The sequence below is a fragment of the Squalius cephalus genome (genome assembly GCF_949319135.1).
Source record: "Squalius cephalus genome assembly, chromosome: 5".
Taxonomy (NCBI): Eukaryota; Metazoa; Chordata; class Actinopteri; order Cypriniformes; family Leuciscidae; genus Squalius; species Squalius cephalus.
Window position 1 is genome coordinate 49631437 of NC_137126.1, and position 12500 is coordinate 49643936.

Sequence of the window (12500 nt, forward strand, 5' to 3'; positions counted from 1 at the left end):
CTTTTAATTCAGCTCCAAATATCTTACATTGAGTGTCTTTGCCGACCTTGTGTGGAAAAAAAATAATATAACATGATATTTCATGGTCTGAAGTCGCTTCATTACTCATAGGTGTGGTTTGGGTGTAACGTGAAATAAACCAATCAGAGCGTCATCTCACATTCCCTTTAAGAGCAGGCGCGCTTGTTCCATGGCGGATTGCTATTATAACGGCGGATTTGCAGGAGCGGTTCACAGCCGAGGAGACCGACGTTCTCGTCAGGGCCGTAAAACACAGAGAAGTGACATTGGGGATGGAGAAACACACCCAGATTAGCTTCGGTTAAACAGGCGTATGATAATTTGGGTAAATGTGAAAGCTAGATTTATGCCTATTTTTTCACATCTTCATGGACACCACAATGATTTCCCTCATGTGGAATATTTTCCTTGTAATAATGTATGGTTTGCAAAAATGAAAACTGCTGCGTCTGTGTAGATGAGAGAAGCAAAGTGTGTGTGCGTTGTGCACACGCTACATTATGGCCAAGCATGCGCCCTTAAAATAGCATCTGAACGCACCGCTGACTTTAGACGAGGTTTCTCCTGGTCAGTGGCGGAATTGTTTTCTGGAACTGCAAAATAGCACCAGGGAACGTTTGCGCCGGAACACGCCTCCTCTTTTCACTGAACCGCCCCCGGGAGCGCAAGTTCATTCCCTAATTTACCGACGTGCGTCTGTGGAGGGAAAAGTCCGCTGTGCGTCGGGTGAGAAATAGGAATGACACATGCGTCGCTGTACAAAGTCAATTGCGCTGGGTGCAAGATAGGGCCCTAGATGTCCTTATAGCTCTATATGAGCTGTTCCGCCGGGTCCTAAAGTCAGTTTACTTCAGTGTGCATTCAGATACACATGTAGACATTGTAAAATATTTTTTGGTAAAGTTTTTGCATTTTTAGTTTGAATTTTGAGCATTTTTAGGTTTTTCTATGTGAACTGAAGCATTCCTCGCATTCCATTCATTCCTAACGGGGTCAAATTGACCCGTGAGTGAAAACTCATCGAATTCATTAAATTTTTTGTGTATTAGTGGTTCAAGTGCGATAAAAGTCATGGGGTCTTGGACCCCTCTGATGAACACTAATTTGTAAAAAAAAAAAAAAAAAAAATTCCGGGTCAGAATGACCCGAGGGAAGGATGAAACACGCTCAGATCTCGTGACGGGACGGGACTCACCTGATCTTTAGTGCGGCTCTCGCGGTCTCGGATGTGCTGAGTGACGATCCGCTCCATCTCCTCTCTCAGCATGGGATACTGGGCCAACTGTGACACAATCACACGCGTTTGTGATGCCAATAAACCATACGACCAACACTCTGAGTTTGCAACAGGTGATCACTACACCCTTTACTAACTGATAGCAGAAAATAATGAGCGTGATTCTAAAATGAAGCCATTATTGAGAGAAAACCTGTTGCAAAGTCTGTGAAATCACAGTATCAGCATAAAGAAAACACTATTCTTGCAATATATAGGCTATGCATGCATGTCAATCATGTTCGTATGCACAGACAGGGCCTAAAACGTACTTTTTGCCACACAATCCCAAAAATTTAGCGTCGATAAATATGTTTTACCGGCCATGAAACTATTTTTGCAAAAACAGGCAGTTGTGACACCTGACAATTTTCAGGTACAGAAATTGAATAAAGTATGCTAATCAAATGTAAAATAACACTAGTCATGGTATAAATTAAACATAGATGAATCCTTTTTAAAGTTACAAAAGTTATTCAGCCAAGAGCAGTGAGTGTTTAATCATTACTGACAGACACTTTAAGAGCGAATGCACGGATCTAATATACTGATACACGTGTGTTTACTTTCTCAACTGTTCACGTTCACTTAAGACACAACCGACTCATTTTCATTTACTCGTCAACTGGCATTTGTTAATTTTAGGCCCTGTGCACAAACATACAGCATGTCACATGACTCTAAAGTTCAATGCATTAAAATAGTTAGTTGTGAGCCTCTTGGCTTTGCAATGTCCAGTGATTTAGCTAGGGATGCACCGATATGAACATTTTGGCCGATACCGATAACCGATAATTCTTTATATTTGAAAGCTGATAACTGATATATCGGCTGATAAATCTAAATCCAAATTTTTATGTAATATTTATCGGCTTTAATATATCGGCCAAATTTTCTCATTGAGCCGATAACGATAACATTAAAAATGAACATATATCGGCCGATACCGATATGGTGGCCGATATATCGTGCATCCCTAACATTTATCCAAATACCAAGAGTTTTGCACATGAATCATGCTGATGAATCATTCACAATAAGACCAGGAATGAGTATTAAGAAAGTTAATAGTGATTTGATTTTGAATACTGCAATAAATGTTAACCGAATTGTCAGGATCTGTTTGCTTGCTGATGCATTGGAACTTGAAGCCAGTGTAGAATTAAATAAATCAACCCACACACACACACACGCACGCACACACGCACGCATATAAACATACAATCGCAGAAACTACACCAGCAGAGTTTAGGTTCGCACAGGGATGCAGTGATGGGCGTCTAGCAGTGGAACATCACATGATCAGGGTTCTGTAGAAATGAGTGTTTCTAGAGGAGCGAACAGGCATAACAAACGAGCTCAGAGATGAAGATTACAGTGAGAACGAGAGGAGAAGGGTTGAGTCCTTGTGTGGATTCACACTGACGTTCCTTCAACCTTCAGAAGAACTCGCACACCTATACATATATTAATCCATTTGATTTCAGTGAAACACCGTCTGGCGTTATTACGTAATTTACTCGTGTCCTTCCAAACACGTGAGCTGCTCTTTTTTTTATGTCCAACACGAAAAGGAAAAATCTTCATGCAACTCTTTCTCATACAACAAGTTATACGACTGTCAAGCTCCAAAAAGGACGGAGTTAATAATTGTATTTTCTACTTTATTTACTAATGCATGTGATCCGTATGTTTGAATATGCAGGATTTGAGAATTGAGTAAATAACATGTTCATTTTGGATCTGGTTCCTCACACAAAGCTTCAGAAAACTAGTGATACTGACTGATGTTATCATACTTGTATGATGCTTTTATGAGAGGTTTTGAGTCCATTTAGGAGCTTGAAGATTTGTCATATTGCGCTTTAGAAAAAACAACAACATATGAATTTGGAAGGTGAAGGTGAGCAAATAATGACAGGTTTTTTTTTTTTTTTTTTTTTTTCAGACACAAAACTCCATACAGTCCAAATCCACAGAAGCAGAGTATTTTTGAGGGACACGTGTGATGATGAAATGATATGAGAGAGAGGGAATGAGAGAGAGAGATAGAGACAGAGATGTATGACTGTTAGTCTGCTGGTGTAAGAAGACCTTCCAGCTCGAAGCATCAGTTATAATACGAGAGTCAAACAGAAGAGGCCATATTCTCTCGCTAGAACTAAAACACACACATCCGACAGAAAAACACACTGAAAAAAGGGGCCATACGAGGGAGCATGCGTTATTAATACAAAAACAAATTTGGATAAAATGTCTACGGCTACTGTTGTGTGAAAAACGACACAAATACTTAGTAAAGTAAATTGACACAGACAAAATAAACCAGGATGAAATCTGAGTGGTAAGGATAGACCGATCGTTGCTGGACTGATGAATCCTAATAAATCTGTTCTACGCTAAATTTGACAACAGCATACGCTGTCCATATGTTGATTTATGTGTAACAGAGTTATTTTAGTATTTTTTTTATACTAATCACTACACTAAAACATGCTGGGTTGTTGCAACCCATGTTTGGGTCAAATATAGACAAACACAAACATTGGTTTACATTTTTTAATTACATTTTTAACTCAACGGTTGGGTTTGTCCATATTTGACCCAAACATGGGTTGCAACAACCCAGCATTTTTAGAATGTAGTGTAGTATTTATCAATATTTTGAATGTTTTTATTTTTATATATGCAGTTTTCATTTCAATTTTAGTGCTTGTCATTTTTTAATTAGAAGAAATCCCAGCGGATTGACAACAAATGGCTCATTTATTCTCTCATCAAAATTTGCCATTAAAATAATGTCACATTGCAACAAAAACAACAACAAAAAAGGCTATATATAATATATATATATAATAAAATCTATAATATTAATAAAATAGTAGAGTAGAGTGGCCAAAAGTGACGTCCGGAGGCCATATTTGTTTTTAATGACCTTAAAAATTCAATTAAACCCTAAAAATATGAGGAAATTATTTGGTAACACTTTATTTTAAGGTGACGTAGTTACACGTTAGTACATGCACTTACTATAATAATAACAACAGTATATTATGCATAATTATAAGTAACTAAACCTAAACCAAACCCTAACTGTAACTCTATAGTATCTATAGTAAATTAATATTACTGAGTACTTATTCGAGTAGTTACAATGTAACTACATCACCTTAAATAAAGTGTAACCAAATATTTTACATTTTTTAAATATGAGGGAAGAACAAAACACTAAACTTGGTTTAGGAATTTATCTGACAAAATTATTTGTTTAAAAAAGGCAAAGGTTTTATTTTATTATGCAAAAAAATGCATAGAAGAACAAAAAGCTGACTACAACATTATCAGTTATTAATATTTCACTGGTTCTTGTTTTTGCATGTGTTTTTCCACGATGTCGTCACAATTTGTCATGTTTCATTGCGAAACAATCGACTCCAAGCACAATTACTCAATATGCTTACAAAGTCTTTAATAACATTTGAAATAACGGATGAAGATGTAAATTGTCCTTGGCTGGGCATCACTTTTGGCCACTACTGTTTATAATTCATTTGTCTTCTGATTTCAGGTTAAATAAGACCTGGACATGTTTTGATATTTACCATATTCCTGTTACAAAATCTGCACATGCAGACACTGATATACGCCTGATGTTATTGCTATTAACTAAAACTAGAATCATTACAATTCTGTCATCATTTACACACTTAAAGAGGTTTGGTAAACGATAGTAAACGATGACAAAATACTCCTTCTTCCTTTAAACTATCTTTGAGATCGTTTTAGACCATATTTATAATATTACCACCTTAGAATAAACAAACCTACATTCACATCTACGACTTTTGCTATTAAGTCCAGCCATCGGTCTATCCGTACGTTTAAGATAGACGTGGACGAACGGAGCTTCGTTCCTCTTTACCTTCTCACTACATTTGTGAATGGTGGAGGAGAGTTCGCTCACAACCATATCTATACATTTGAGGCACGGCCCGTTTAGCTTTTGGATCTGCTTTTTCACTATGGCCTCAAAGGCCAGGTCAGGGGTGAACAGGCCCGTCCTGCAGAGGAAGAGTCATGGAGGAAGAGAAGAAGAGGTGGAGGGATGACAGATAGACAGGGTCGGAGGGCAGATAGATAGACAGCACAGAGGAAAGAGAAGGCAAGTGAGACATTTGGTTTCTCCTCAAGCCACCCGACAGCGAGCCGAAGAGACGTCGACCCGTCGCCGAGACCCAAGCCTTCAGAAAGCAGAAGCGCAAACTAAAGGCAGTCCAAGAGCTGATAATAATTCTAGATTTTATACACATTATACTGTATATATTTGTTCTGCTGATTGTTTTACAGTTGTAACGATTGCTGATTTATAAAAAAAGATATTATATTTAATAGAATATTACAGTAATTCAAATCTAGCTGTTGCATTATTTGAGTGTAACGCACTGTAAAAAATATATTTTTTAAGTCGCAAGTATGTTTTACAACAAAACACTATTTCAGTATTTCATGTTTATTTCAATGTGTTGCAATTTTTGTTTTCTTGCAATTTCGAGGTTGGCGAAAATAGTTACATTTTGCGACAAAATAAAAAATCTCTGTTGGTATTTGCTATATATTCGTAATGTTCAGTTGTAACATTTTTGTAACTCTTTGTTTGTGGTGTTTCCTTTTTGTTTCTATGGTTTCTAGAATGTTCTCATTTGTTGTCATAGCGACTCATTGTTTGATTGATTTGATTCACCTGTTCCTTGTTTAGCCCTTTAGTTACTCTCGCAAACACTCGTCCTTTCTGCTGCCAACAGTGACAATATTATATATCGCAAGAAGCATTTCTTTTGTATCTAATTGACTGAGTTCTTTAGTTTTGAAACTCTGAAGTTGTGAAGTTCAAAGTGAACAGAACACACTGTAGAAATTATTTTGTAAATCAGAGAGATATTGGAGTACATTTTACAAGGAAATACTATTTCAGTCTCTCTGCTTCAAAATTTCTTGTTTATTTCAGTGTTACTTAGAGTTTCTTTGCAATGTTTTAAAGTAAATCCTACTCCATGATGGTATTTGTATTTGTGTACACCTTCTATATAGTATTTACCTGAATAATGACACTATTGTCTTTTTAGAGCTGCTTTGAATTAGTCTCATATTCGATAAAGTTTGTATCATTAATTCTGTTGCTTTCCTGTTTATTACTGTGAAGCTGCTTTGAAACTTCTATTGTATAAAAGCGCTATATAAATGAAGATGACTTGACTTGTGATTTAGCCTAAGTGTCCTCGAGAAGCTTCTGTCATTGTTTTTCTGCACTAGATTTATTGATCAATATCTCTGAGTGCCGTTAGCCACATCTCTGCCTTCCTCAAAGCTTCCGTCTCAAATAAACAGAGCGTTTGGACGCTGAGGTCTGCTAGATGAACTCATGAAGAACAGTGTCAGCTTGGGGTTTGGATGCTGATGTGCACGGCTTTGCTCTGAGCTGCTATGCTGTAAAAAAAAAAATCCCCCCCCAAAAAAATCATAATTTTAACGGCAAAAAATAGGGCTGCACAATATATTGAAATTATCGAAAATGTATGCATCCGAAACCAATGCATATCAGTTTATGTTGATGCAGATAGCAGAGAATAGACTGGGTTCGGCCGGTCAAGATGGTCAGTTTTGGTGGTAAAAATCTGTAGTATGTTAGTTACGGAGCTTACGGAGTTACGGAGCTGCACAATTAAGCGTTGAAAGATCACAATGTCGATCATCTTATTCCTAATTGTCAACGATTCGTCTATTAAAACTTTGACAAGTACGACCACAGCGAACATTCAAATCTGCATTCTGACCCAGAGAAAGTTGTTGTCATGTATAGATATGAAAACAGCATCTTTTCGATCACACAGTATCATTATTTTTGTGTTACAAATATTCAACTGATCAGAGAAGTTCTGGGTTTATAGTTTATAGTTCGGATATTAACACTGATGTCTACGGTAGCAATGAAAATAGAGTTAACCAATAAAGATTGTATCATTACATGGTTACACCAGTAGGTGGCAACAAGTGACTGTTAATTTTTTTTTTGTCATTGAATCATTCATTCAAGAGATTCGTTCAAAAACGCGGATTCATCCAGTAATGAAACAAGTGAAGTCTTTATGAGTGAGTCATTGAATCATTCACTCAATAATTAATTCAAATTAATCAAATATATTTTTTAAATAGACTGCAGTAATTAACATTTTGTCAGAAGCTCTAGTAAATAACGTTTTGTTATTTAGTTGTCGATTCAGAATCATATGGAAGCTTGTTTCTGCCACAGAATAAAACATTTTAAAAGATAATTGCGACTTTTTATGACCTTAGTTCTCAGAATTGCGAGATATAAAGTCAGAATTGTGAGATATAAAGTCAGAATTGTGAGATATAAAGTCAGAATTGCGAGATATAAAGTCAGAATTGCGAGATATAAAGTCAGAATTGTGTGATATAAAGTCAGAATTGCGTGATATAAAGTCAGAATTGCGTGATATAAAGTCAGAATTGCGTGATATAAAGTCAGAATTGTGAGATAAAAGTCAGAATTGCGAGATATAAAGTCTGAATTGTGAGATAAAAGTCAGAATTGCGAGATATAAAGTCAGAATTGTGTGATATAAAGTCAGAATTGCGAGATATAAAGTCAGAATTGCGTGATATAAAGTCAGAATTGCGTGATATAAAGTCAGAATTGTGAGATAAAAGTCAGAATTGCGAGATATAAAGTCAGAATTGTGAGATAAAAGTCAGAATTGCGAGATATAAAGTCAGAATTGTGTGATATAAAGTCAGAATTGCGAGATATAAAGTCAGAATTGCGAGATATAAAGTCAGAATTGCGAGATATAAAGTCAGAATTGCGAGATATAAAGTCAGAATTGAGAGATATAGTCAGAATTGTGAGATAAAAGTCAGAATTGTGAGATATAAAGTCAGAATTGCGAGATATAAAGTCAGAATTGTGAGATATAAAGTCAGAATTGCGAGATATAAAGTCAGAATTGCGAGATATAAAGTCAGAATTGAGAGATATAAAGTCACAATTGTGAGATAAAAGTCAGAATTGCGAGATATAAAGTCAGAATTGTGAGATATAAAGTCAGAATTGTGAGATATAAAGTCAGAATTGCGAGATATAAAGTCAGAATTGCGTGATATAAAGTCAGAATTGTGAGATATAAAGTCACAATTGTGAGATAAAAGTCAGAATTGCGAGATATAAAGTCAGAATTGCGTGATATAAAGTCAGAATTGTGAGATATAAAGTCGTAATTGCGAGATATAAAGTCCAATTCTAAGGAAAAAAAGACTGACTTTTTTTTACAATTCTGACTTTATAACATGCAATTGCAACTTTATATCATGCAATTCTGAGATAAAAAGTCAGAATTGTGAGATGTAAAGTCGCAATTACCTTTTTTATTTATTTATTCTGTGGCGGAAACAAGCTTCCATAGAATCGTGATCTCTATTTTAAACAAAACAAAAATGTGATTCTCAATTTATCCAGAATCGTGCAGCTCCAGTCTGTTATATAATTTTCAGTTTTTAAATGTTTTAATTTGCTTAAATATGTTTGAATAAATCAAATATCACATTCAACAAGCCATCACATTTTCCTTAAATATCGTGCAGCCCTAGTAAAAATGCTGTTAACTGGTTAATGCTTACTTAACCCTTACTTTTGACGAAATTATCGTAATAAATAATTTATCCAAAATCGTGCAGATCCAGTTTGTTATATATTTTTCAGTTTTTCAGTTATAAATGAAATATCACATTTAACAAGCCATCACATTTGTCTTGAATATCGTGCAACCCAAGTAAAAATGCTGTTAATTCTTTACGAAATGATCGTAATCAAATGATTAACTACGATCACCCAGCGGTTGAAACCTCAGCGTCCACGGCTCTCTGTACACAAAGCCATTCCACCCAGAACCTCTGTCCAAAGCTCAGGCACATGAACATACACGACGATAAACACCCACAATCCCCCTGGGGGGTCACAGGTGGATAACAGCAATAGTTTGGGTTGATGGGAGACACGGAAAACCCCTCCACCAGGCCTTTACCTTCTTAGTACACTGCCTAACGGTATTGACTAGCTCAGAAATGACCATGTCCACACATTTCTGGCACGGCTCTTTAGTCTTCAAGATCTGCCTTTTCACAATGGTCTCAAAGGCCATGTCCGGTGTGAAGAGCCCAGTTCTGTCCGACCAGAGAGAACGGACAGGCCCGGGAAAAGAACGACAGAGGAGAGAAAGAAAAGGAAAAATTGGGTGGAAAGAAGAGCGTTAATCCAACAAACTCCCTCCCCAGCCCATAAGAAATGAATGAAGAGCTGAAATAATGGGCTCCTGCTGAAGCTCAATTGTTAGTTTAACATATTTGTCAAGTTGTTTAATTGTATCAATTGAAGTTCAATTTAATTATTTGATTATCAATGAAGCCTAAAAATAGAAGGAAAATGACTAAAACTCAAATGAGGGGCGAAAAAAAAAGGATTACTTATCAAATTAAGTCCAATTGATTAATTTAAAAGGGCTATATGTACGAATTTTCATGTATTAATCACTTTTTTATAGCTGATGAATGAACAGCTTTTAACGAAACTTAAAAAGCGAGACCTTTCCCGACTTCCTAGTTTCCTAGTGTCGACTGATTTATATGTTGAGGACTCGGGAATGTTTTTGTTGGGAAAATCGCAGATGTGTGTTTTCCACACACTCCCGAGAGCCTCTCTTCTGTTCAATGACACATGAGACTAATGCTTATACAATGTTCAGGATAATGCTGAAAGAGGACTGTAATGTCAATGTGTCGTGCGAAGAAAAGAGATTCATTCAAACTACAGTCTCACATAGTCAGATCTATATAGCCTATAGTCTCAGATATACTTTATAATCAAACTATCATAACAGTGTGATTTTAATGAGCTCATCTGCTGCAAACATCTCCACATCTCTATGATCAGATGCTTTCTGAACTGATGTTTCTCATTTCTGTTGTGTGTTTATTGTGTTATTGAGAGGAAAGAGCAGCACATATTCACATATTCATCTAAACGTCGCTCTCAGCAGTGGACGGGGTCGAGATGTTCATTAATAGTAAATCACTGCTAAACATATTTTCTTTTAAAATTTAACCCCTAATCGAAGAACAAAAAAAAAAGAAAAAACTGCTGCTGCAGTTCACCTAATGGCCACCGGTGTCGCTAATAACAAGAGTTACTCAATTCTACATATAGCACCTTTAACTATTTCATGTCTGAAATATTACTCATAAGGGAAAACACAACTAAAACTAAAATAAGAAGCAGATATGACAATAAAACTTAACATTAGACTCTAACATTAACACGAAACTGTGCATATGTTCATATAACAGCAATGTAAAGAAGTATTTACAGTGTCGACCCTCTCGTCTGACGCCACCCGTGAGACATTAACTCATAATAAAGATTGTTGGACAAAAGGAGGATCATAAATGAAACATGTGGCAATAATAAAGCCTCATGTTGGTTATTGAAGCCCAAAGGTCACATGTTTTCTTGTCCTAAAGACGAGAAAGACTCTACAGACGGAGGTTCGTTCGAGAGGCGAGGAGAGACACATACAGACAAGCTGCGTTTCCATTACAGATTTGCGCAAAACTTTTGCGATATTTTATAAATGTCGATAAAACACTATTGCAAAATGACAACTTTTCCATTAACTGATGTTATGCGACTGAAACGTCATTTCCTCTCGCGTTAAGTCTTTACGTATTTAAATTTACATATATCCCAGCCATCTCACTAGCCATATTATTTTAATCGAAGGAGACGTAGGCGTGTTATCCACGCATCAATGGCAAGGAAAGACCCTTACACTGTGTCCTAACCAGACGCGATGCGACAAGATTCCAGCGACAAATTATTTGTCTGTCCACACTAGACGCGACGCGACTGCGAGATGCACCGGAATCAATCAAAACCCACAGCCAATCAGAACAGTGTGTGGGTGGAGTCAGCCAATCAGAACAGCGTGTGGGCGGAGTCAGCCAATCAGAACAGCGTGTGGGCGGAGTCTCTCCCGGCACCAGAGAGTAATGTTGACGGCACTCGCAACAAAATGGATAAGTCGCTACATAATCAAATTCACAAATATTACACCATTTAAACATTATTAAAAATACATACTGAGTTACTCAAACAATCTTTGTCAAATAAACACTTGTTTGTTCACAGTTTGAAGATCTGAGGTGAATTATCCATTGTTGCTTTTACAGCCTCAAAGCTGGAGCACTAAATGATATTCAGAGTCACATGACACGCTTTTAACATTAAATAAAGCCCATAAACAGCGCCTGAGATCATCATCGCCACACTTTGTGTTTGTTGTTCCAGCGCGACGTCGCGGCTGGTTAGGATAAACACTCTGATTAACATGGAGAAGAGGGATTTTATCGTGCGTCGAGTGTAGTTAGGACACGGTGTTAGACTTGTGACCTATATTTCTCCCTCATATCTGCTTCAAGCTCTTGATAAATTGTGGCATTTCTTTGTGGTTTAGAATCCAGTATTCCTGTGATATTTCTGTCTTTTATGAGTTTAATGAAGAACTCGGTCTCGTCTTCTGTCCAAACACACCAGGTCATGTTTAAAGAAGAATCGACCGGTACGTACGTCAGGTGACCTGTAAATGCAAAAAAAACTGTTTCCACTGCAGTTTTGTGAAATATTCCTTTTTTGAATTGCCTGAAAAAACCCTCATGCGAGCCTAAAAACTTTTTTGCGATATATGGGAGTTTTTGCGAAATCGACGTGTTTCCATTGGGCGTATTTTCAATTCGCAATTTCAGTTTGCGCAATTTGAAGGGTAATGGAAACGCGGCTACTGTCACGAATCGAATCACAAAACCCTCATCCTGGTTCTCTGATTGGATGAGACTCTGAAGTCAGAGATGTTTGTGATTGGATGTGTGACCTCAGGTGTGACCCCAGGTGTGACCCCAGGTGTGACCCCAAGTGTGACGCCAGGTGTGACCCCAGGTGTGACGCCAGGTGTGACCCCAGGTGTGACCCCAGGTGTGACGCCAGGTGTGACCCCAAGTGTGACCCCAGGTGTGACCCCAAGTGTGACGCCAGGTGTGACCCCAGGTGTGACGCCAGGTGTGACCCCAGGTGTGACCC

At 37.3% G+C, this 12500-nt stretch overlaps 1 protein-coding gene across 17 annotated transcripts in view; it reads right to left on the reverse strand.

Annotated features, from left to right (window-relative positions):
• The window catches only part of dnm1a (dynamin 1a), a gene marked incomplete at its 3' end in the record, with an annotated part of 107158 nt that overhangs the window by 56922 nt on the left and 37736 nt on the right, over positions 1-12500 (reverse strand). For 14 of the 17 annotated variants that reach the window (XR_013821295.1, XR_013821296.1, XR_013821297.1 and 11 more), the window contains exons 10-11: positions 9397-9535; positions 1217-1303 (exon numbers count right to left, since the gene is read on the reverse strand). Coding sequence is in view for 9 of the 17 variants with exons in the window: in XM_079871907.1 (XP_079728033.1) it covers positions 1217-1303; positions 9397-9535 (226 nt within the window). Of the gene's footprint in view, positions 1-1216; positions 1304-5219; positions 5359-9396; positions 9536-12500 lie in introns of all 17 variants that reach the window. The other 3 variants (XM_079871912.1, XM_079871910.1, XM_079871909.1) reach the window with 1 other exon arrangement.